The following is a 26,520-nucleotide window of genomic DNA, read 5'->3' as shown; positions in this document are numbered from 1 at the left end:
GAGACACCTTAAGTCATAAACAGTGTCCAGCTTTCCAGTACACACGTGTGTACACAGTTGGCCACACAATTCCAGACCTCTGAAAACACAGGCAGCTTTAATTCAAATCTTGCACTTTTGGCATATTTGTACATTATAAGCTAAAGCCTGGTGGTTATAACCAGGCTGGTTTGACAAACACAGTGAAACGTTCTTGTATATATTGTACTATATCCCCTGTAAAAACTTAGACTTGAGTATGAATTTTATTTTATATGATGTCAAATATAGATTAACATTTATAAATGTTAAAGTGTTTTGTAATGGAAAAAAGGAAGTGTCTTATGAAGACAGTTAGATTTTATTGTTGTCTTGCATTACATGTCTCTGCACAGCTCCATTGAATAGGAGCCGTCGCATCTCGACAAGCTTTAACAGAGTGTACATAGTATTTTGGAAGAAAATAAAAGTATACTTTTAAGACCTCTTACACGTGTGCTTTGCTTGGTACTTAAAGCACAGTCTTAATCGGAGCCATGGAATGTGGCTTACGAACACAGCAACTGGCTCAGCATATATAATTGGCCACACAAACGCAATAAAGATGGGTGGCTCACAACACAGGCTGGGCCTGCTGGGTGTAGAAGCTGTGGGGAATCGTCACGAATGGAGGATAGCAGAAAGACAGACCTTGCCTGGTTGGGAAAGAAGGGAGGAGCGACAAATCCCTTTGGGAGAAGGACGGGGACAGGGTAGTGAGGGAAGAGAGAGAAGTTAACAGGATTCGCAGTCCTCAACTTTAGAATTCTAAAAGGTAAGGATCATACATTGGGATAAATCAATCCTGGGATTAGAAATCTGTCTCCTCTTTGATGACAATTTTCCTTGTTCTCTCAGCTTTCGCTTGTTTCTATCTCTACCTAGTGTCTTTGACAGCGGGAGGCTGGTTTCTTGTGCCTCGGCTTAGTCATGAGTTTTGGCTATTGGTTTGGCAAAGACTCTGTAAAAATGGACTCTGCTTATAGTGTCTGAACTAGAACTGCTGCATATAACTGCTAAAATCCACATGGCACTAGGAGTGCTAGGGTGATCAGATGTCCCAATATTAGAGGATCTGTCTTATATACACACCTATACCCTCCACACCCTGCAAAAAGAAAAAAAAAAAAAAAAAAAGGGTCCAGAATTTTCACACTTGCTCTCCAGTCATCCTGGGAAGTACATACCATCCGTGCACAGGCTTCCTGTTTTCCTCAAGGTGCTGGGATAACGTTTAAACCCCAAATGGTCTGGGACTTGACTACCCTCTCCTTGCATTCCATCAACTGAGTGGTTTTTAGCTCTTAGTTCCAGGGGACACACCTTTCTCTGACAACTAAAGGCACAGCCTTCTCAATTAGGGTCCCACCTTTGCAAAGTTTCATTTCATTCACTAAGGTCCTAAACTTTGCAATCTTTGCACACTCACAATTCCCATTTCCTGCAAAAGGGTAAGGCTGCCTTTTGCAAAATCCACTACTTCACTGCAGCATTCCCTGGTACTACTGTAAATTAGAGCTTTTCTGCTTTTAGTAAGTACTAAGGATGGGACTAGACTTTGTGAGCCTGAAGGCACTTTTGAAAATCCCATGCTGGTTAAACATTACAGTAAACCTGGCGCTCAATGAAAAGGAAACACATGCCTCCAAAGCAGATTTTTTTTCTTAAGTGAAACAAGTTTATTGACATCTCATTACTTACAGTACCTTTACTGCATACAGTACATCGTATAAAAAGCCAACATGCCGGCACATAAACATGTTTTGCATTCTTGGTGATATAACTGTAGCAAAAAGACAAAATATCTTTTTTCTCTGGAAATAAATTGGAATAATTCTGTTAAGAAATTCTTTTACTCAAATAACAAATTACAATTAAATATAAGAATTTTGTATAGTACAACTGGATGGAGGCTCTTTTATTAATGTAAATAAACATATCCATTTCTTAGTTGCCATGCTGGCAAACTACTAAAAAGATCAGTATGTTATGGCCATCTACAAGTACTGAACAATTACTGTGTTGGACGGAGTGAACCTTAAGTGATTTTTAGTACCATATGACTGAGCTCACCCCTAACTTCCTAGAAAATATTAAAATGTTTGGCTTTTTCAAACAATTATAGTACTGGGTCCTGCTCTTCCTTCAATCTGTATACGTAACACCCACTGATTTTAGTGAGAGCGCCACAGTGGATTTGCCATTCCCAGCTGAAACTATTAAAATGTCACCAGTGTGTCCGGAACTGTAGTCAATCCTGCTACTGAGGTAGGTGGAAAAAAAAAAACAAAAAAAAAAACACACAACCTAATGGACCTTTTTAGTTCACTTGCCTCAGGGCACACTACCTTTTTGTTAGCCATTCCCTTGGACTGGTAGTTTGGCTTTTCCTCACTCATTTTAGAAAAAGACATTTTATATGCCCAGTAATAATGCATGAGGGAGGGAGGATTACTCAGATCATACTGATCGCTAAAATTGTCAGTTCCTGAGAGCAGGTCAGGACGTAATGGGGTAACCATGTGATTGTATTGTCTTTAAAGTCATGCTGATGTTTTCACATACCACCTAATCCAATTTAAGAAGTGAAAATGAATATGAATAAAAACCCATTAATATTAGCAAACCCTATCCAGATAAACTTCCCCCAGAATCAATGCCAGTTTTATCTTGGATGCAATATACATTCCCTCCTTCCCCTCCCCCCCAAAGAAAAAAAAAAGCAGGGAACTTTTTTTCATGAAAATGTCTGTCCATGTTATTTTGTGTGTGTGGGGATTACGGGTTCCAACGTGGCAATTGGACTTATTCAATAGAAACCAGAGGATGTGCAGTCTCCCACAGTATCCTAACCCAGGAGTGGGGGTTACTCTCTGCATCTCTACAGAGAATTTTAAAGGGGTCAAAGCTCCCAAGTGCAGATATGCTCTGCTAGAGCACTTGTAAGTAGAGTGGTTAACCTAGCTATTATCACTTTGTCACCTTAGAGTAGGGAATCTCACAGTAGAGAGTCAATGGGGAGGAGAAGGGTTTTGCCTCCAAGTTTCTATATATTTTGTTAGCCAGGTCATCTCCACAGTGAGTGGAGTAGAAAAGGGACACAAGAGACAGACGGTCAGATTCTAAACTCACTCAGCACAGTGTGAAGCAAGATGCTCTCCCTTGACCTCCTGCAAACAGCCACCCACTTGCTTCAAATTCTACACTTGAATATTAAAGGTGTTCCAGATCAGGACTAATAACTGGTGTCAGAGGGATCAGAAGCTGGTCTGCAGCCTCCAACCACCTGGAGTTTCATGAGCTCTTCCCACTAAAGCAACTGCACAACTCTTGGCCACCTACAGAAAGATGATTTCCTCAAGGAGGCTTTGTCCTGCAAGGCTGATCCATCAATCACTACTATCTAGAGCTCACATGGCACAGAAGGTCAAGGCAATTTTTTGCTGGACCAGAACACAGGTGTATAGAGGAATGACAAAAATCGACATTACCTTTTCTTTGTTCAAAATCTATAACAAACAAACAAACTAAAAATAATCTCTTAGGATAATAAAAAATAAACAAATGATTGTACCCCTAACTTTTAGTTTTAAATAGATTTTACATGTATGCTGGTCATTCTGTGTATAAACATGTGTGTGATAATTCTACTATAAACGCAGGTACAGAATTGATATATAATTGGTAATTGGCTTTCTGTATGGTCCTTTTGACTAACATTAATAGAAAGTGCATAACATTTGTAAAAGTGCCTATTTTTGCATAACAGACATTTAATATCATGTCCACTACATTTTTCAGACTTCGTTGATACCTCCTTCCTGCATATAATTTAACCTGCGTCTAACTCTTTTTATAAAACTTGTTTCCCCACCCACCACAAAAATTCAATCAGCCTTTAACTTCTCTTGCTTGGCAAATACACCATACTTGTTAACCCACAATGAAGTCTGAAATTAAAATCATATGGCTTGATGCTGCTCAGCCTTTTTCACACGTAGTTGCATTGACTTCAGTGGGGTTGCCTGCATACTGTTTACTCACGTGAGTAAAGGTTTGCCTGATCGATCAAGCCCTTGCCTGGAACATCAAAAGTTACCTGCTTTTTGTTTTTAAAACAGTGAAAATATGCAATGAAAACAATTAGTAAACACAGATATACAGATCCATGCAGTAGTATCCATCTCTGCCTTCGAAATATACATGAGAAAGGATATAGGCTTTTCACACTTCAATCCATAATATACAAATCAAAATTATATAACCTCAAGCTACGTTTAAGCGTCCTAATTTCACTTTCTGTATATATATTATCCATTTTTTGTAATTATTCCTTCAGTTGAGATCAATTTACATTAATTCCTGAGATTAGGAAGAAATGGTTTTACACATTCAGAAGGCATGGTAACTTTCCTCCCACTCACAGTGACAGAATTTCAGCATTGTGTTGCAATATACAGCCAAGTTCAGAAATCTTAGTTTTGTTTCTACTCCATGTAAGCAACATAGAAAAAGCACCTAATATTGGTATCACCTCCTGTCCTAATTCTTTACAAACATACACCTTATAAAAACAGTGGTGCTTTGCAGTGAAAGATTGTAATTCATGCCTTAGAAATATGCATTAAGCAGTTTACCATGTAACATTTGCAGCTTATCAATTTTGTAAAAATACAAGGTTTTCTTCCCCTCCCTTTAATGCACACTACATAGCAGTTGAGTCAACAATTTTTCTCAGTAATATTAGCAGAGCTTGCCTCAAAGGATCCTTACAATAAAGAGATGGTTCCTTTGTTGATTATTACTACAAAAAGTTGTTGTTGTTTTCCTGCCGACATACTTAAAAACCTGATTTTCAGACTCCGAAGGATTTTGTTGCTACTATATGTCCTGATGGATATAAACCAGGGGTCCCCAACACAGTGCCCGCGGGTGCCATAGCGCCCGCAGGGGCATCTAAATGCACCCGCGTCCTGGGTGGCGGTGGAGCATCCGCCTAATTTCTGCGGCGTTTCGGTGGCGACGCCTCTTGATGACGTCACTTGTTGGCAAGTGACATCATCGAGAGGTGCTGCCGCCGAAATGCTGCAGAAATTCGGCAGCATTTGGCGAGTGCTCCGCCGCCGCCACAGTCCTTTGTCTGGCGCCTGCCAGACGAAAAGGTTGGGAACCACTGATATAAACTATCACACTGGTAATAATCCAAAAGAGAAGACCCATGGCAAAAGACTAACAGTTAAAAGCTTGATCTTAGAGTCAAAGGTAATAAATCAGCATCTGCTGCAGCAGGTCAGTCACCCGGCTCAGCAGTCATAATTCAACTGATTAGGAGGTGGCTACTGATGGCTACTACTGGGTTTTGAGATAACATTCAAACAAAATCATGTCTTTCTCCAATATGCACCAGATGAGCAAGCTATCCCTCCCCTGCCTGCAAGTGGATGCAGATAAAATTTAAGTGCTTTACATCACATCCTAATTCCTTACACAGAAAAAAAGGGATTAGCCATTGTCTGCCAGTTTCTTTGCGACTGCAGCAAGTACACTGGAATACATTTGATTGGAAGTTACACGTTTTGATGATCCGTCCCCAGCGTTCTCACCCTTGTACAACAGGGGGGCCACAAGAGTATCAGTTAACTCCCCCATTCTTGCATCTCAGGGATACAGAATGTTGGCGGGAAGGGGTAACCTATTCATCTGGGTTGATGCCGGAAACCATGGAGTCAGATGGAAAATTACTCAGATGGAAATCACACCCGAGCTGCAAAATCTCGGTCCCCAAAATTCCAGGGCATACAGATCCAATGTAGAAATGGTGCCATTTGGGAAATCAGGATTCTGGTCTGAATTTTGCATAGATTCAGGCCCAGCTCTGACACCAGCTATTCACTAGAAGCCAGTGAGGTCTGATAAAGAAAAGATTAACACTACAGTACAGCAATAAGTAAAAGAATGGAAACTTCCTTCTTTCTCAACAATGCTCCTGTGACCATCAAGGCTACCAGTCCAAAAACTTTTATTCCCCTTAGTACTGAGGCTTTTGCCCTGGGTTGGTGTGAGTTTACATGCAGATTTAGAAATGGTTATTTTGAAATTAAACCAGCCTGAAAGTAAAACACTTAGATGTCAAGTACTACTTAGAACTGAAGATGGCAGAAAATCATCAAATTCATCACAACAATGAACAGTAAATCAAGAAATAGGCAACCAGTAATAATAGTCACACAGAAAGTTTTGCAATAGTGCCCTCTATGGGTCACATTTAGTATTTTTTAGTAATATTGCATATTTTGTATAATATGGTAAAAATGCCGTTTACTTTTCTGTCCTTTTTGAACTATACTGAAATTTCTGAACAACACAAAGATGTGATTGTGCTTCAAAGTGTTTTTAATTACTTCAACACATATTATCATCTGGTAGTTAAAGCTAAATCCTCAAATCTCATTCTCAATATAAAACAATGCTCACTTTCCACAGCAATGGCCTTTGTGTTACATAGAGTGCAAAGGTTAAAAAAAACACAAAACACCACCTATACTCTGGCTCTCGCTTTTAATTGTGAAGTTTTAGCATTTTCTACCTTGGCTTTTATGTCTAGAGGTTTCTCAAAAAATCTCACCAAAGCTGGTTCATTTAACAAGGAAGCCAGGATCTGCTCAAAGGCAAAAGACCATTCATGGTCGTCTCTGCGAATGCTTTGTACATTCCTGCGCTCAGTCTGTTGGGGTGCACTGTCTTTCTTTAGAGTGTTCTGGCTGTCCGTGCTGGATTCTGCTGCAGAAGCTGGGCTTTTGGCTGGCGAAGTGGGGCTTTGTAGTCTTCTCCCAACTTCTTCCATCTTCAGCAAGAGGCTGGTGACAGTCGCTATAGCCCAATATAGCGACTCCTCTTCAGGATCCCCGTGGAACAGGTTGTATAAAGTCTTTGAGAACTGGATGAACTGGAACTAGGGAGAGTTAAGGAGGAGACTGTTCAGAGAACATCAACTCAAAGCCCTAGCAACAGGCTTTTCTTTTTAGCTACTATTCTTTATTGCCACCTTCTTAAAATAATTTCTTATGGAAAAGCATCCTCTAAAAACACATGACCATTTCCCCCTTTGAAATATGCCTAAGCTTACCCAGAAGGGAGAATGGACCATTATGACATCCATCAAAGAGATGCATGCAGCTGCTTTGTAATGGCGCTAAAGTCATTCCTATAAATGGTTCCTAACAGGTAAATGATTGCTTAGACACTCTTCTAGAATCAAACAAAGGGTCTTAGTTAAAAAAAGACTGATCTTTTCTCCCCCTTCCATCAATGCCTTAATACATAAGAACCAGGCTGAGTGTTATAAACGGGAACTAAAAAGTCATGTTCAGAGAACTCTGGCAAATGCTTAAATAACAGAGCACGAACTATCAGGAAAATGGAATGAAGATGGAAAGATTTGTCTTTCGTCTCAGACAAGGATTAAACACAGGGCTTCTGTTGCCCTGTGCTCCCTCCCACCATTAAGTATAACCTCGCACCACCTGCTCGTCTTATGCTAACTGAAAAAGTAACCTGAACAATAAAAACAGTCTGTATGAAATTCTCAGTCAAGTGAGAAATACTCGTACAGACCTTTGGGAAATGCATGTGCACAACTCAGCTCACAGGATAGTCCTTAACTGAAGAGAAACTTTACGGAGGGTCCCCTTCTGGTGCGTTTGCTACTGCAATATTTAGAGTTCTGTATCAGGAACAACAGATGAACCCTGTCGTATAGCATTTACCATGTGGTTATAAACAAGAACTTCTGTCATGGTTAAAGTCTTGATTATGGACTGCAGCTGTTCTAAGAATCAATAGCAATGATTTACTATGATTGGTGCTTAGTACATTGCTTTTTCTGGGGCAGTGGTTTTACAGGAGACCTGAATGAACAGCTCGCTACCTGTAATGGAGCCTTATGGTGGAATTTTCAGACGTGCCCTTCAAGTGACTTGTGCTCTTGAGGGCTTCTCCTTATACAAAATTTGTACCGTTTAACTACAGTGGTTCAGAATGAGGTATGCATTCAGGCTAGGAGCTGTACTGGAATAACTATTGGCAAAAAAAATCATACACCTAATTGACAGTTATGCTGGTACAGACACCATATGTCGACCAGGCCTAAACCACTTAGACGTAGCGCCCTTAATGAATACTAGAGGCAATGAAAACATTCAGCCAGGATCGTAACAGTTCAGAAAGACAGTCTAGTGGTTAAAGTATAGGACTCAACGTGAAGAGACCCTATGAACACACGGCGTTTTAGCCATTAAGCTGATCGCAAGGAGAGATAAAGCGAAAAACTAGACTGACACAGGAGTCAGAGAGACAGTTTTACCTGGTTCATTCTAGGCAAATCCTTAATATTTTCTTCTTTTTTAAGAAGTTCATCTTGCCATTGCTTCAGATAGGCCTGAATATCAATCTTCCCTTTACCTGCTTGAGAGAAAAGAATATTTCAGAATTAATGGATCTCTGACATATTCCACTTGTGACTTCTTAGCAGAAGATGTTCCCATGTGTCCTGGAACATTTGGCTTATATTTTCTTTTGGACATGATCATCACATATTAAAACGAAAGAAATATAACCAGTGCACAAGGTTTCCTATACAGAACTATGAAAAGACATGGGCTGACATTTAGGCCAAGGTTCAAGTGAGAAGCAGAGTCAGGGCTAGGGTTCTCGTTCAGATCTGACAGTGGCAGAGATATTCTCACAGGATTTTGGCACAAGACAATGGAACTCCTGTGAATTTCCACAATCTTAAAATGGTACAGATACCCTGTGGTCAATTTTCCTTGTGAGATTTTGGCTATTTGCCAACCAAGCTTGGGATTCAATTGCAGGGACAGATTTTGATCTGAGAATTCATATCCAGCTTCTCTCCAAAGCCTTTATGGAGTTCAGGTTAGAAGTACCAGTTTTGGCCCATAAGATGGACGGTGTTTTTGCGAAGTGTCAAGATGATATGTTTCTCCATGAACAATGTCTAGTCTGAAATTACTTGACCACACAATCTTTATCAATTCAGTAACAGATGTTCTTGGTTTTTCTAAAACATGAATTAAACCATGGGAAGGGGAAGGGAATCATATGATGTCTCAACTGGTAACAGACACAGAGGTTTCTCCTCCAGGTTATCAGTTCAAATCTACACCAGATCAGACAGAAATGACAAAAAGTCAACAGGTGAATGTTAGTGAGTTATGTGAAATGAGCTGGTACCCTCAGTCAAGTTCCTACTCAACAGCCTTAGTCAGACCTGTGGGCATAGAGATGAATATAACCCCTACCTGTTACCTGCCCCGAGTAAGCCCAACAATACAAAGAGATTAGACATTAATGCCATCATGCAGGAGCAGCCATGCTGCCGAGATGCTCCATTTCCTCTCCACACATGTGCCCAATTTCCCTCTCCTAAAGGCAACACTGGGTCACTGAGAGTCTAACTTTGCTGATCGCGATTCTTTACCTTTTTCTGGACTTCTCTTCAAAGCATCCGCTTCCTGACTATCCACAGGAGAGGAAACTACATTTGAAGAGAAAAAACAAGTATTTGGTGTTTCTTTCACAGATTGAGTTTATACTGTGTTTCCCCTTATCAAAATTCCCTTCATCAACAGGCTATTTAAGACACATGCTTGCTTGTATATTGAACTCAGCTGTGACAGAGAAGCAGCGATATGGATGCACCGAAGAGCAAGAGTTGCCAACCATACTGCAGAGCTAGCTGAGACAGAAGGAGCCAGAGTCAGCTGCATAGTCTCAGATCCTCCCCATTACCTCTCTGCCCCCAGGTGTTCAAGACTGGTGGAGGCTGGTGGAATGTTTACTGCAGATATTGTACTGCTACTGTGCAGCTAAACCTCTCACACACAGCTTATGAAGGAGAAAAGGGAAGTCAACTCCACAGAAGAGCAATGACTGAGTTTCCTAAAGGAAATGTTCTGTATAGATCCCTGGCAACTTGGACTCGCCTCTTTTTGCATGGGACTTCAGAAATGGAGAAATTGTTTCTGAAACCTCAAGAAGATTATGGATTTAGATGTTCAACTCCCTGGGGCAGGGAGTCTTCCTTTGTTTCTGAGTATAGCGATAAGCATACAGGCAGTAGTTAAAACAAAAAGAAAAGCTAACAACTATTAGGCTTCTGGTGTGCTGAGATCACTGCCTAGCAAGCTGATCAGTATTTTCTCATTGTTCCTTGTGTCTTCCCATCTGTCTGTTTCTATCCACTGTCTCTTGTCTTAAGACTGTAAGCTCCTTGGGTCTTTTTGTTCTGCGTGTTTGTATAGCACCCACCTCTATATCCATGACTGGAGCTCCTAGATGCTACCATCATACAAACAAATACATGAAATAATAACTAAGTACTGCTTATTGTGATATTCCACAGAATCTAGCCATTAACCAGCTTTTCAACCTGAGGCAACACACAGTGATACAGAAAAAACACTCTGAGAAGAGAGTAAGTGGATATTTATGGAGAACTTCTGCACTGCCTTGTGGGATATATATGATCTTCAAGGATGGGGCTTTTCGTGTCATCGGGAGGTACATTTTACATAAACATTCTTTGGGGGCAGGAATTGTGTCTTCATGGGCATTAATACAGCACCTCTCACAATAGGGCCCAGTCCTGATTAGGGTGACTGAGCTCTACTGCAGTAGAGCTAATAGAATATCACTAATTCTTTGTAATAAAGCAAGCATGCTGGGGCTTACCATTGAGTTGACTGAAATGAATCAGCTCTTCTTTTGAAAGATCATCACCTTTGGAAGGGCTTAGAGATTCCACTTCAGTAAAAGCTGCAGGAAAAATTAGTGCAATCAATCGAAAGCGGACATAGTGGTACCTGGGCCATCAACATACTGGAAAGGGCAACATAGTGACAGCCAAGAAACTCTCTTATGGTCTCTCAGTAGTACATGAACTAAAGGAGGGGGCGGAGGAAGAAAAATAAAAAGGAAATAACAGTAAAGAGAAAAGAATATAGAACATTTAGCACAATCTCTAAGTGCGTGGAGATGAAATTCCTCAGTACAAATCCCACTGCTGGACAAAGTTGTACTCAAAAGTAATGGCACTAAAATGCTCCGTAAACAGCCATTAGTAAAGGTTTCTGAAAGAACATGGAAACAAAACATTTTCTATAAATAAACTGCACTGATTTAGGCCCTGATACTGCAACAGAATCAGTGCAGATGGATTCTCACCAGGGTCAGCAGGTACAGGTGCAGGGATCCACCTCTCTAGAGGTCTGCAAACTTCAGTGGGGCCTGCCTGTGCAGACCCATTTGCAGGTTCAGGGCTTAGTACTTTTTGGCTAAGGATTTCAAAGTGCTTTAGAAACATAAGTGAGGAAAACTCATAACCCCCCTGTGAGGTTAAGGGAATTGCCCAAGATCTGGCGGAGCAGGCAAAAGAAACAATTACTTGACTCCCAGACTGGTGGTTAAGCTCCCAAAAGATCCCGCCTTTCCTCAGAACATTTTCCACATTAAGGCCCAAATTTAGCAAAGCACTTAAGCATGTTCTTAACTTTAAACACATGCTTTAGCCCCACTGAAGTTAAGACAATTAAGCACGTGCTTAAGTTCTTTGCTGAACAGAGGCCTTAGGGATTGGGTCTGCAACTCAATGAAGTTAATGGAAAGACTCCCATCGATTTCTGTAGGCTTTGGATTAGGTCTTTAGTGAACAAATGTCTCTACAAAAAAGGTGCATCTTTAGATGTATGGTGACCTCCCTTCCTAGACTTTACCTGGGCTTTGTCATTTGGATTAAGTACAGTTTCAAGTCCTATAGTCTTACATCACCTCTGAAATCAAACCAGATTTTGCATTTTTCCATGTCATCTCTGTCCAGACTCATGGCAAAATACTGACAAGTCAATACGATACAATGTAACAGAGCTGAGGTACAAATTTATTAGCAAAATCAGTGGCTGAAAATAAGGGACATGAGGCTTCTGAAAAGCACCTAGAGTATAACAGAAACTCAGTGACAAGCACTCTTTGGTAGCACAAACAACATGTGGGTATGGTTGTCCCTGTGGACAAAGCAGAAGTGCTCTAGGAACGTACTAGGGCTTTCTTGGTCCAGTGGAATACATCACACTGGGTAAAGCAGGCCCTGGTACTACAGCTGTGGGTCTGCAGTGTGTACTTTGTACTAGTGAAACAAGGAGGAACATGCAAGCCTGGAAAATTAAAGAATGAAAAAGAGTGATGGAAAGAGAGTAGTAGCCAAGAGAAAACGCCTCAAACAACACTGCTAAAAAAAAAAAAAAAAAAAAAAAAAAAAAAAAAATTACCTGGAGGGATGTGCAGCTTAAAAAGCAGCTTCAGTTTGTCAGTGAAACTTCCATTATACATGATATCTGTTAGAGGAGAAAGGCAAGACGTTCCATTCAATTAGTTCAAAGCTTGGGGGGAAAACGCGACTAGCATGAACACAGGAACAGCTGAGCATGACTGAAGTTGGACATGTGAGATGAGGCTGAAGAAAAGCACTATCCCATGCAGCTGAACTTGGGTTTGTCTATACTGTGAAATGATGGATGTTTCACATGTTAACACATTTTAAACCTCCTCTTAGTACCTAGACAAAGAGTCACATTTATTTAGCTAGAGAATCCTTCTCAGTAATGGTTAAAATTGCAGGCATGGCAGACAGAAATGTAGGCAGAGCTGAATGCACAGAACAATGTACTTGCCACATAAGGAAATCACATATCACAGTGATGTTTTGCTGGCGTTTTTGTTAAACATTTACTCCTACACAACAGCATTCCAGAATATCAGACGTGCAAAAAAAAAATGTTAATGCAACATTAAGGTTGCATTTAATTCACAGCTAAAATAAATAAAAAGTCAGTAAAAATTACATTAACTTGGCTGGGTTGCACGTGCCGTCTGTGTGATGATACATAGCATGGAAAGTACTTTTAATCAGCCAGACAGGTTGTGCAATATGGGCAAGTTAACGCTGTTCAGAACCTGAACTTCTGAACTTCCTAGCTTTCGGGAATTTCATACTTAAAGTTGCATTAATATAGACCAAGCACAGAAAATTTCAGCCCAATGTTTCAGAAAAATTACTAGAATGTGAAGTCAGAGGATAACAGAAACTGCTTTGCCCCCTTTATATACAGAGGGCACAACCAGAGCATGCACTAATCATTTTAAACCACTGTCAACCAGCCTAAGCAATCCCCACAACTGAAGTTATAAATATACTCTGTAAGCCAAGTGGTTCATTTAGTCCATAGTTGGGCCTGATCCTGCAGGATACTGAGCACTCTCAATTCCAATGGTTAACAAAGGGAACTGAGGGAACCCAGCACCTTTCTGGATCAAGCCCATGGCAATACAGTGTGTGCATGAGATAGTCTCATACCAAGTGCACAGGCAAATTCTTTGAAGTTTATAAGGCAATCGGCGTTTTCATCCAGCAATCTGAATGTCCACAGTGCAAGAGAGTCCCTGTTTGCACAATGTGCCCATGGACTCAAGAGGTGATACAGGACCCTGAACTGCTGGCAGTCGATCCGATACTGGTCCAGATATGGCAGACTGGGGTCATGGTGTCTCAGGACAGGGCTATTTGCACTCCAGTAACAGGACAGAAAATGCTCCTTCTACAAAGAAAAGGCAAAGCTTTAGACCAGGAGAAAGGAAAATTCTGCTTGGGGAAAAAAGATTTTGAATTTTGCTTCCAGTGTTATTTGAGGATGACATTCTAAAGGGTATAAATTAAATCTTCCTTTTCATTGGGTTGGAACTGTGACGTTTCCTTATTAGAACTGACCCTAAATACAGACATTTTGCAAATGAGGGCATTAAAGAAAAACAGCACATTACCTTGAATAATTCATAAAGCTCTTCCAGGTCACTAGGACTGAATTTTACATCCTGGGACACAACACGCAGCTAAAATAAATTAAAATACAAAAATTAAATGGTGACTTCCCCCCTCTTTGCTCTACAATTTTATCCCAGTGCTTGCCAAGATTTTAGCTTGCATAGAGGTTGTTTGAATTTTCCTACTGATTTTTTGTAGCTTACAGCTAGGGAATTGAGTATAGAATCTCGACTGGAAACAAGTCAAGGACCACATACCAACCCAAGGAGAAGAGAATAAACTCAAAGCACATTGCTGTTGATCCTACACTATAGAAACTAGAAGCCAACTCTTATATACTAGATTATGTGTACTAATGCAATACGAGGCTTCATTCATAAGGGACAAATGGCACTTTCAGTTCATGCAAACAAAGTTTATTTTTCATTACAGAGAATTAGGAATTCAAGCACACAACTGCAGCTGCAAGACCAGCATCCACATTCAGAATATGTTAACCATAGCCAAGAAATACAACAGTTATGGTCTCAGTGCTCACAGTAGGTTACTGCAGCATTTCCAGTGACTGTTTACTTTAGAAAGAGGTATTAGTCTGGTTTTAATGCTGTTTACTAGGGGTCAACCACTGAAGAAACAAGCAAAGGAAACCAACCGCCACCTTCACTCACAGTAGGGAGTTTAAATTTCCAGGGGCACGTGCAGCTACTGGCACCCAGAGTTAAATATCTAAGTACATATGTTAAAAAGGGATCCTTTTTATATTGCAATGCAGTTATCTCCTCAGTGGTGTTTCATTGGAGGTTTATTGGTTATTAGTACTTTGCTCCTTTTCTTCCTTGCAAAACAGAATGTACAATTAAATTAAGTTATTAATTGTTATTACCTTAGTGCTCAGTGTTTCTCTGGGTCACTAAAGGCTTTTTATGCTACCTCATGTCTCTAAGGGAACACTAACAATTTAGCAGCAGCACACAGAAATACAAATCAGCCCGTTCTGATCAGTGCAGAGAGTCACAGAAATGTAGTGCAGAGTCCTTGGAAGCCTATGGTGTTACCAATACCTAGAGCAGCAGCTCACAGATTCAAATTATCTTGGACCAAACCCCCATTTACTACAGACACCCATCAGAGAGGGATTTCAGCCTTCACGGAGTTATTCACTCATCTGTGGATATTCTAGGTCATCCTCATTCATACGCTAGCAGTTTCCAAAAAGGAGGAAGTCCAGCCGAGGAAAGGCAACATATGCTACTGCACATGGTTCACAGCTTCCGTTCTTTCAGGACACTTACCACATTCTGTTTTGTAGTAACTTCTAGGGTCTGGATCACATACAGCCTGTTCCTGCAGCGCATGCTCTCGACATCCTCGTATCGAATATCACCATATTTCTAGGGGAAAAAAACCCCAAAGTCTGAAATTGAATTTCAGCTACTTCCAGCCACAGAGCTGCTCATATATGTGGATATTTTTGCTTTTCCTGCCACTAAAAATAGCAGTAGGACCAGCCGTATTGACACAAAGCAAGCCTGGGTTCTGGAAACTCACTGATGAATAAAGGTGTCTCTACACTACAACTAGTCAACACGCGGCTGGCCCATGCCTGCTGACTTGGGCTCGCCAAGCTTGGGTTGTGGGATTGTTTCACTGCTGTGTAGACTTCCAGGCTTGGGTTCTAAGACCCTGAAAGGTGGGAGAGTCCCAGCCCTTGGGTCTCCAGCCCAGGCCCAGAAGTCTACACAGCAGTGAAACAACACTGCAGCCCGAGCCCCACAGGCCAGCTGCAGGTGTTGCTTTGCTGTGTAGAGATACTTTAAGAGACGGGACTGTCCTTTTCTGTACACATGAGCACAGGGGATTAAGGGGGTGTACGGTGCCCCCTTAATCACCCTGCAAGGCGGGGGTCCATCTGTGTGTGGGGAAGGGGAGGAAGAAGTCATCTCTGATGGGGTGTTTACCCACCCCTGCCTCCTCACTTATGTGGGAGGGGTGGGTAATGATCAGAGTCCTCCACATGCTGGCCCAGCACGGTTGAACTGATGAAGGAAGACCAGAAGTAGATTACTTCCTTCCTGAAGCAAAAGGGGAATCAGGGAAGGAATTTCAATTTGGTCACAACAAGGTCCCTGATCTGTTCCTGTGGAAGGGCTGCTATTCAATGCCCTTCATTAGGGGTAGATTGTAAATTTACAGTCTAATCCTGAATAGATGCAATACATTAAGAACTACACGCTCTTCTATGTACAAACTAAAAATTGTTCCTTTATGATTTACCCTGAAAATGAATGAACCTGGGAGTCCAAGTCATAAAAGGACACAAACAAAACATGGCTCTCGCATTTTTCATCTTCAGACATAGCCTCACGTATCTTCACAACACCCAGGAGAGGCAATAACAGCTGAGGCATATTTTCTAGCCCCTTACTCAGAGTTAGTCATTAGAACTGGCTGCAAGATAATTCCCTTTTGCAACTTTCAAGGTTTCGAAATTTGTGTTCCTTCCACTTTGGAACAAAACCACAACCTTTTGTGGAAACAATATTGTGTTGAAATAGTCTCTTTCATCAGGAGTGTGGGAGGGCAGACCCTCACACTCTACAGCCTAGTGGTTAGGACACTGGACCAAGATGTGGGAGACTCCAGTTCAAGTCCTTATTCTGCTGGATTGGGAGTGATTTGGAATACAAAACTCATCCCTGATTGAGGTAAAGCAGGGAGTGGAAACCTGGGTCTCCCGGTCTCCTACATCCCAGGCTAATACCCTAACCACTAGACTATAGCGAGCCTCAGTCTCTCTCTGTGATCCTTCTTGGCAAAAACTTCATTGAAACATTTTTGTGAAGCAGCATATTTTGATGAAATTTCATTTTGTCAAACCACTGCACCTAGCTCTCCTGGTGATCCTTTACCCAGCGAGTATTCTCACTGACTTCTAGGACGTTGCACTTCATAAGAAAGACAGGCAGTCAGGCCTGTAACAATTCACTGTCCTTCCAAGATCTCGAAATGCTTTACAAACATTAATAAATGTTACCTCTGCTCACTTGAGAAAGTAGAAACAAGACCGATATCTCCATTTCTCAGGGAGGAAAAAAAGAAGCACAGATACATTATGCGATTACTTCAAGAGTCAGAATTACAAGCAGAAGCCCAGCTCCTAGTCCTGTGCTCAGACCGCAAACCCATGCCTCTCTTCCTATCAGGAATCAAAAGACTTTGAATTTTATTCTAGTCTTCTCCACAAATTATACCACGAGCAGCTAGCTTCACGGCCAAGCTAGTGCATTTATTCAGAAGCTGCTCTTCAGCACAAAACACTCCACTTTGTTCTCCAATGCCCTCACTGAAAATAATGTGCTCTAGGCCAGGGGTTCTCAAACTGGGGGTCGGGGCACCTCAGGGGGTCACGAAGTGATTACATAGGGGAACGCAAGCAGTCAACCTCCACCCCAAACTCCACTTTGCCTCCAGCATTTATAATGGTGTTAAAATACACTAAAAAGTGTTTTTACTGTATAAAGGGGGGGGGGGGTCACACTCAGAGACTTGCTATGTGAAAGGGGTCACCAGTACAAAAGTTTGAGAGGCACTGTTCTAGGCCTTTCACTGGCACAATAACCAGAACTGAAGTCGAAAAGGGTATTTCATATCCATGGAAAGAAACAGGGAAAGAGAGAATGTGGATTACTCTTTTCTCTGGTATAGCCTTTCATCCTAAATGGGCTCAGCAGAAATTGAAATCAAAAAGTGCTTCAAAGCAGACATTACAGCCTAGTTCCAAATCATCCCAAGGAAGGAAATGCCTCATTCTTCTTGCCAGCACAAAATCCGTGCTAGCAAGAAGAACAAACAGAAGCTAAGTCAGTTTCCTTACCAGACCAGAGAGCCACAGACCAGCAGAAGTTGAAGAAACCCAACCTCATAAAGTGAGGGAGAAGAGGAAGTGGTAAAGACCTAAATAGCAGATCATGGTCAATTCTGACTTGGGTATTTCCTCCCCATCAATGCCTATTTCACGGCTGTTCCAAAATATGGAGCATAAGTAACTCCTTAAATTGGCTGCTGACATTAGAATGTCAATTTCCACCACCTCTTGCAATCTGCAGAGGTCAGAGTCTTGCATTTGTGATTGAAGTTTCTGCCTCTGCCGATTTGCCACGAATAATGGGTTGACTTGGGGGAGGCTAGCCCAACTGACTGCTTTGTCTGCCATGTGCCTAGAGGACTCCATTCCCCAGGACTGCCAGCCCAGTACATTTCAGGTACAATAAAAAAGTACCATAGCCTAGGAAATTAGATTGGACAAAGCTCAGGGGACTAGCAGAGGGCATGGACTAGTGATCTGAGTGGTCTGCTGTTTCTGCAGCTTCTATGATTCTGTAACTACTTCAGCTGATGTAAAATAATTTTTAAAAAGGGCAAATGAGAAAATGCAAACATATGACACAAAACATAATACACAAAAGAATGCACACTTCATTTGACTCTCTGATCAGGTCGGTTATGTCCACTTTTGGGTGGTAACTCTTTGTATCGTTCAGGTTTGAAGCCTGCTGCACAGCTTGAGGCAACGGACTGTCCTTGTTAGTGACGCTGTCGAAAAATCTGCACAAAAGTGAGACAGACATAATGTTAGTGAGAGCCGACTGCCAAAGCAAAGTGAAATCGACAACATCTCTGAGTCTAATGAGCTGGGGAAGAAAAGCGTGGATGTAGAAGGAGCACTAAAAAGAGAACATCTGTCTGGGGGCAAGCAAAGACTGGGTTATTTATGCGGGAAAGGAAGACTAAGATTATGGTGAATGGTGACCCTAGTCAGTCTTCTTTGACCCACAGGCCTCTGCTAAATTGGGTCCTGATCTGCATGCATTCATCATTTACACATATCCTCAATAAACATTCATGGACAAGAGTAACCATAATCTACGGAGAAACAGCTCCACAGAGCAGTCATTTCCTATTTGCTGCCGAGAAGCAAATTACCGTGAGCCCCTTTAAAATGTATTGAATTGCTGCAGGCTGGATAAAATGTGCAAAAAAAAAAAAGACATGTTACAGCTAGGCAAAATTTTAGAAGAAGCAGTTAAAAACAAGTTTAAAGATAAACAACAAAAATTGTAAATGACTGTTAAATCAGCAGAACAGCAGAGTTTGGTTCCAGTTGAACTGTGTATGGGTACTGAGGAAGAAGGGATTTCACACTGATCTTACGAGTTAAAAATCAAACTCCAATCCGTTCTTTATATGTAAATTCAATAAACATAAGCTGTAAAACTGTGCTTCGGTTACTAGCTTGATGGGTGTGCAAAGGCAGGTGGGTAGGGGGTTATAAATGCGCGAGTGTAGGTTTTGTATCCATTTTAAACAGTACAAAGTGCTTGTGGTTTTAGAAGAAGAGGTAACAACTAAGGCTGAGATTTTCAAAGGAGCCTAATGGAGTTGAGCACACAAATTCCACTGGATTTAAGTGTGAGCTGAAGACTTAACTCCCTCGACTCCTTTGAAATTCCAGGCCTAATGATTTCTCAGCCATTTCTAAGAGGCAAATCTACCTGTAGGTACATATTTTTCCAAGTTGCATTTAGGAATGATGAATACACCGATACCTGCTTAGAACAGTCACTGCCTCTGCATCATCCTTACAGGTCAGCAGCTTGTCCATGTTGTAGTCCAGTACTGCCAGACCCAGCTGCAAGACTGCCTTTATCCCATCGTAGAAGAAACAGTCTACCACGCTGACTGCACTTTCAATGGGCAGCACGCTGATAAAGAGGGTAAGAAACCAGGAGAGAGAGATGGACGAGAAGAACGTCATGTCTGTCATGTGGTCCGTCAGCTGAGACAAGTGATCCCTGATGAGTTCCTCAAACACTGCCTGATCCACCAACGCCCCTGCAGGAGGACAACGAAACAGCCACCCAAATCTTAATATAGGAAATAAAGCAGCAGACATTCCCAGGAATCAGGCTCACACACAACCATATCTTCGTTATAAAACAGGTCAAGCTGCTGCCATGGTATGACATATGGCATAACATGAGCAGATCTGGGTGTGCGGCTATACCAAACACCTGCATGACCCGAATTTGTTAGGAGCCATCAAGACAACGTGTGGGTATCTAGCATAACTGCACACCAAGCAGTATATTATTGCTTTTGAAAGTATATAGTCAGCTCCATTGCTCCTCCTATGTAGTCAATGTCCCTTGTTTGCAACAGGGGAGAGAAAACCTTAAAAAAAAAAAAAATGCGAAACACTGACCAGCAGAATCAGGGACAAGAATACAAATCCAGGAAAACGGTAATATGGTACAAGTTATAATATTTCCTGAACTGTTTCTCTCTACAGCAATAACTCAGGAATAAAAAGCTACATTAATTCCTGCACAAACAGGAATATTCCTGTTTATTTTCAACTCTTCTTTCTAAACTACAGCAGTGAACTAAATCCAGCATTTTGCCACACATGCAAACTTTAGCTAGTTCTTCACTTCTGTTTCAAGATGTGATTGTTACGTTTATTTTTTAAAAACTGCTAGAAGACAGAAACATTACCAATGATTCGACGATTGAAATAATCGGGTAACATTCTTTCACACACAGCAACCAATAGCCAGAAAGCTTCTTCTTCTTTAGCGTAAAGTAGCAGCACCGATGTCAAAATATTCATTGCCTACAACATTCAATCAAGGAAAGAGGTGTTGGCAAGGAAAGACAGTAAGAGCATGTAGTGCATTTCAGGTTTACTGCATGTTATAATTATAGGCATTTTTAAAGCATAGTTTACATTGCATCATTTTGCAACTCAGTTGGGGTAAGCTGCAACTATATCCTGTACCAGACCTATGCTGCAACACAGTTAAAATGCCTGATATAACAACTATATAAGGTAGATTTATAACATCAACCTAGCATAAATCCAAGATTTACGGCAGATAAAATCATGTCACTGGCACGGGCAGAACTTGGTGACAAACCCTATATAAAAGTCAATGTTGTATAATGTTTTGAAATTTATACCACCAGTAAACTACTGAAGCAAGAAACCCCCGGGATTTATGTGATGAGTTTATGAAGTGTGGCATCACTATACAGGTATTAAACATTAGTGTTACTGATGTTTAGAAGACCCATACACGTGATCTGAAGAGTATTCTACCTGACAGTATCCAATCTTGGGATTCCTGTACGCATAGGCTGTAAGAACTCTCCTGAGTGCAGAAATACCAGTGTCGCTCTGAAAGGCTGGATGCTCAGGTAGGGAGCGACGCAAATCTCGTTCAATTTCATCAGTAGCCAAAGTGCATGTTCCTAGGGACTTTTCCACCAGTTCAGTGTAATAACCGGGGTTTGTAGCCATGTCATTAACGGCACCTGCCAATATGTTTTATTGCACAGCATTAGAAGACAAAAAGAGTGGAATATCTACATCTTTGCAATATATCTAATAGCTTTTGGTACTTATTGAAGTTATATGGCTTATGATGGAGCCTTGGGGACCAATTCCCCAGGACATTACTCCAGTATTATATCAGAGTAACACTTTTTAAATCAGTAGGGTTACACTGGAATTACAGGAGTAGCAAAGTAGAAAACTAGGCTCAAGTTAAATATGGTGGTAGGTTATTTTCTATTATAAATCAGATTTTGACCCTAAGTTCTCTCGATTTCCACAAAAAAGCCCCCATTCCATCTGTAATTTTACAAATGTTTTCTGGTAGAGTCAATGTTTTTCTTCTCTGCAAAGTTGGTAGTGGACTACCAAGCCTTTTATGAGACGCATTTTCAAAAAGTACTTCACATTTGGATCATTCTAAGATTTTCATGCCATCACATACCATAGGTGCTCAGATACAAAGCTGATGAGTGAAGAATAAATGTGCAGATAGATACTTCAACAGTTGGCAACTACAAATCTCTTGCATTCAGAACTACTCAGCATGAGCTAAAACATGCTAGATAAATTACTTTTAAAATTGTTGTCATAAACTGAACCTCTAGAAGAGTTGCAAAATCATCTCTGATATTGGGGTAAATAGTCTTGTGGTCAAGGCACTGGATGGAAGGTCAGACAGACCTGTACTCAATTCCTGGCTCTGCCACAAACTTCTTATGCAACCTTGAGCAAGTCATTTGGGTGAGTGTCTCATGTGCTGAAATCAACGGGAGCTGCAGGACCTCAGGGCTTCTAAAAATCAGTGACTTAATTGCTCAGTTCCCCATCTGTACAATACAGATTATAATACTTCCCTATTTCGTAAGTGTGTTGCTGGGATAAAGTAATTAGTGTTTGTGAAGCATTCCAATACAAATATTATACCACAGGGATGAAGGCCATAAAAGTACCTTTAACTTTCACAAGAGATTTTGTGCATCTTTAGAAACACTGCAAGTGAAGCACATGATATTTGTAAGCTCTGTACTTTGGTTCAAGGCGCCTAGTCTAGAAAACAGTTGCAAAGATGGGGCAAATTCTCTGCTACAGAAATTATTAGTTTGTAAAGCTGCCATCCCTAACAAAAGATTTAAAACCGGTTTAGCAAATATGTTTTTCCTGCTACGTGAGGACACAGTCTTAAAGAGTACATCTACACTGTATCTGGGAGCGAGTGTCCCAGCCCGGGCAGACAGACTCATACAAGCCATACTCAAGCTAGTGCACAAAAAACAGTAATGTGGACATTCTGGCTTGGGGCAGAAGCTCGGGTTCAAACCTACCCCACCCTATAGGCATCAGAACCCAAGCTCCAGACCAAGCCAGAACGTCCACACTGCTATTTTTAGTATGCCATCTGGAGTCACGCTAGAGATAATCTGTCCACCCAGGATCCCAGTTGCAGTACACACATACACAGAGTGTCTTTTCCAACCTAACTGTTCCCTTGAACTTTAAGGATACAGCATGTACCCTATCACCAAGGAAACAAACATTTTTACCTCTACAATTTTAAAAGCAGTTGGAGTCAGTAGCTCTGATTGCCAACTGTAAAGATTGCAGATTTGGTTTGGTTTTAATTCCTTGCATAAAAGCAAGATCCTTATCTACTTCTGGCAGAGAACAGCAGTTTATGAAGCAGTGTTTGACTGTTGACTAGAATATTTCTGTAGTACAACTGCATGAAATAATTTTATGTTAATTACTATTCAATACCTGAGAAGAGTAGCCAGAGCTCTCCTCGTAAGGTCTCTGGGATCCCTCTTAAAACTAGATCTCGAGTCTTCTTTGTCCGAAACATGCTAACGCCACGTCCACGTTCTACAAAGAGGATATTCCAGGACTGCTCTTTCATTTTTTCTTTCAACTATCAAAACAAAAACAAAAAGCACATTAAGCATAATGAAAAAGTCTGCTCACACATTAAGAAGTATAAGGTGAAATTTTGCTCTCAGTATTACCAGAATAAATTGAGAGCGACAGAACTGATATTAGTGGTGTTACTCTGGATTTACACTGGTGTAAATGGAAACAGAATCTGACCTACTGAATACAGAGTAACTCAGACTCCTAGACTCATAGGTCAGAAGGGACCAATATGATCATCTAGTCTGACCTCCTGCACAAAGCAGGCCACAGAACCCTACCCATCCACTTTTATAACAACCCCTAACCCATGACTGAGTTATTGAAGTCCTCAAAATTGTGGTTTGAAGACCTCAAGCTGCAGAGAATCCACCAGCAAGTGACCCATGCCCCACGCTGCAGAGGAAGGCGAAAAACCTCCAGGGCCCCTGCCAATCCGCCCTGGAGGAAAATTCCTTCCCGACCCCAAATATGGCGATCAGCTAAACCCTGAGCATGTGGGCAAGACTCACCAGCCAGCACCCAGGAAAGAATTCTCTGCAGTAACTCAGATCCCATCCCATCCAACATCCCCTCACAGACCATTGAGCAGACTTATCTGCTGATAATCCAAGATCAATTGCCCAAATTAAACTATCCCATCATACCATCCCCTCCATATACTTATCAAGCTTAGTCTTAAAGCCAGATAAGTCTTTTGCCCCCACTACTTCCCTCGGAAGGCTGTTCCAGAACTTCACTCCCCTAATGGTTAGAAACCTTCGTCTAATTTCAAGTCTAAACTTCCTAATATCCAGTTTGTACCCATTCGTCCTTGTGCCTACATTAGTACTAAACTTAAATAATTCCTCTCCCTCCCTAACGTTAATCCCCCTGATATATTTATATAGAGCAAGCATATCCCCCCGCAGCCTTCTTTTGGCCAGGCTAAACAAGCCAAGCTCTTTGAGTCTCCTTTCATAAGGCAGGTTTTCCATTCCTCGGATCATCCTAGTAGCCCGTCTCTGAACCTGTTGTAGACTTTTACACTCCCTTAAAATATTTGGTCTATATTGTTTGATATTGCAAAAAGTTTATAAAATCAATATGCAGACAGCCCAGCCTGTTTCTTCATCTTTGACACTATCAATGAAGTCTACATAATTCTCAAAGGTATACGAAGTGGTACAGTTCCAGAAAGGATTAACAGTGCAACGGAGCAACACAGTTAACCAGCGGGTATGACAGTGCAGACAGGTGCTGGGAAAGCCTGCCCACAAAGTTCTCCCAAATGCTCCAAAAAGCATTGTCAACACAGCACCTAGGTCACCACCGCCATTCCACTGCTGGACTTCAGAATGAACTAAATTATGGTTCTGTGATGTTCACAAGGGACTAGAATGAGACCAACAAACCTGTGAGACTCTGTACTTGGTCTCCAGAGGCACAAGTCTAGTTTGTTAACCTACTGCGTACTCCCTTAGCCCCTTTTAAAATTAATTTTAGTCCATTAAAACAGCTGTTTAAATTGCTTTATTTTGTAAAAATATCCAAGTTCTCCTACAGTGTATTCGTTTTCTGTCCTGACGGAAGCAGCTAAGTCAAAGCTGTCAGTATAAAACAGCTAAGAACAAGCAGAATCTTAAAGGCTATGGTTATAAAGTAATTAAGCACTGGCTGCTGTTGAATGTTTCAGGTAGATTTTGGTAGAAAGCACCATCTGTTTTGCTTCATGTACCAGGAATGTCCTAAGGGTAAGACTTTGTTGATTTCAACAGAAACTGATGGACAAGAACAGCAGAAATGTGTGGCAGAGGATCAGAATCCAAAGGATTAAATAGCAGGGCTAATTAAGAAACATGATAAATTATATCAAAGGTATTTTTCATTTTAAAATAATCCTTCTAGATATAAATCATTCTGTTTAGTATTTTTGTAAATAAAAGTGTCACAAGAGTATGGAACACACCCCCTGGTTGGGCAGTCATAGCTTGATGCAATGGGTGTCCTATTCACCTCATCGTTGGGAATGGAGCTGGAAAGCATGCCAGAGGTACAACTGAGGCACCAACATCTTTATCATGTTGTGCTTTCTTGATCTTTCCTGTCCTGAGGTTTATTTATTTATAAACAGTGTTCTTCAGTATTGAACTGTTCTATAGAACAGTTCCAAATAAACAGTACTAAAGATTAATTAATAACAAGAAAATATAAAGCAGGTGGAAGTCTGGGTTAGTTTGAGTAGCTGAACTGATGGCTGAAAATCTTTAGCTCCATATACAGTACAGATTGGATTAAAATATTTCTCTGCCATGCAACTGGAGAACAATTTCATACATTGGCTACTTTCTGTCAAAACACAAGGATATATTTCTCCTGAAATCCAGCTGAACCTCAGTATCACATGAGTAAAGCCTACTTGCGTGAGCAGGAGTGGCAGTTTCAGTTCCTTACTCAGGCAGAATCGAAGCGATGGAGTAAGTAACGAGTGCTGGATAGGGCCTTTTGAAAAGCACAAGACATATACACCACAAATGAACTCAATTACGAACTCTGCAATCTTAGGGGGAGAGAGATTAATGAGTAGGTAACCCACTACATGAGCTCTTTCCACGGTCGGGGGGAAGTGTTCGCACTGCCGCTGCATTTTGTATAAGCAGCACTGAGAATTTTAAAGCACTTTTAAAGCACTTAAAAATGATCTGCAAAAGGGAAAAGAAATGGAAACTGAAGAGTTTGGGTTCTCATATCCCCCAGACAAAAAGTTTTTTTTTCCCTTTTAAATATCAGAAATGCCATGTGTGGTCTTCCCCGGTTTGTAAGGTCTCTCCCCGAGTAAAGGCCTGATCCGATAGCCACTGAAGCCAATGGAAGAACTTCCACTGGGTTCAATGGGCATTCAAATCAGCCCTAACTGAGGAAGCAGGGATGTTGCATCTTTAACAAAGACATCCTTTCTCCCTATATTAGACATTCCGGCTTCATACGTGAAAATACAAAAAACAGTTTCAAACAGTGACTAAAAACCCCTTCCCCTCTCAATTGTTAAAGTTTTAGCCTAATCTCCTGCAATGTCATAATTCGCTGGTTCACAAGTCATTCACAGAGCTCCACTGTTTCCAAGAACTGGACTTTTTATGTGAAAAGCAAGATGATTTTTTTTAAAAGAAGTTAACAATAAAAAGAAGTAGATTTCCCACAAACCCACTTTGTTTCACCTTTAACAAAATGATATGCTCTGGGCTGTGAGAAACATTTTCTCCAAATCATAATGTTGTTACCAAGAAGTCAGGAGACTGAAAAGAGGTAAGCAAATGGAGCTGATGTT

General features: G+C 41.1%; 1 protein-coding gene across 5 annotated transcripts in view; it reads right to left on the bottom strand.

Annotated features, from left to right (window-relative positions):
* Positions 1 to 1,673: 1,673 nt before the first annotated feature.
* Positions 1,674 to 26,520, bottom strand: part of TBC1D8B (TBC1 domain family member 8B) — a 56,800-nt gene continuing 31,953 nt past the window's right edge. The window contains exons 9-21 of one of the 5 annotated variants that reach the window (XM_032769431.2): positions 23,064 to 23,214; positions 21,072 to 21,286; positions 20,468 to 20,585; positions 19,519 to 19,804; positions 18,388 to 18,517; positions 15,205 to 15,303; positions 13,912 to 13,980; positions 13,448 to 13,688; positions 12,363 to 12,428; positions 10,771 to 10,854; positions 9,518 to 9,574; positions 8,381 to 8,481; positions 1,674 to 6,970 (exon numbers count right to left, since the gene is read on the bottom strand). In XM_032769431.2, the coding sequence (XP_032625322.1) occupies positions 6,557 to 6,970; positions 8,381 to 8,481; positions 9,518 to 9,574; positions 10,771 to 10,854; positions 12,363 to 12,428; positions 13,448 to 13,688; positions 13,912 to 13,980; positions 15,205 to 15,303; positions 18,388 to 18,517; positions 19,519 to 19,804; positions 20,468 to 20,585; positions 21,072 to 21,286; positions 23,064 to 23,214 (2,031 nt within the window). In that variant the 3' untranslated portion in view covers positions 1,674 to 6,556. Of the gene's footprint in view, positions 6,971 to 8,380; positions 8,482 to 9,517; positions 9,575 to 10,770; positions 10,855 to 12,362; positions 12,429 to 13,447; positions 13,689 to 13,911; positions 13,981 to 15,204; positions 15,304 to 18,387; positions 18,518 to 19,518; positions 19,805 to 20,467; positions 20,586 to 21,071; positions 21,287 to 23,063; positions 23,215 to 26,520 lie in introns of those variants that run through there. The other 4 variants (XM_032769432.2, XM_032769434.2, XM_032769435.2 and 1 more) reach the window with 4 other exon arrangements.

This window comes from Chelonoidis abingdonii, chromosome 8, assembly GCF_003597395.2.
Source record: "Chelonoidis abingdonii isolate Lonesome George chromosome 8, CheloAbing_2.0, whole genome shotgun sequence".
NCBI classification, from domain to species: Eukaryota; Metazoa; Chordata; order Testudines; family Testudinidae; genus Chelonoidis; species Chelonoidis abingdonii.
The sequence above is the reverse complement of the archived record's forward strand: the minus strand, read 5'-3'. Positions and strand labels throughout refer to the sequence as shown.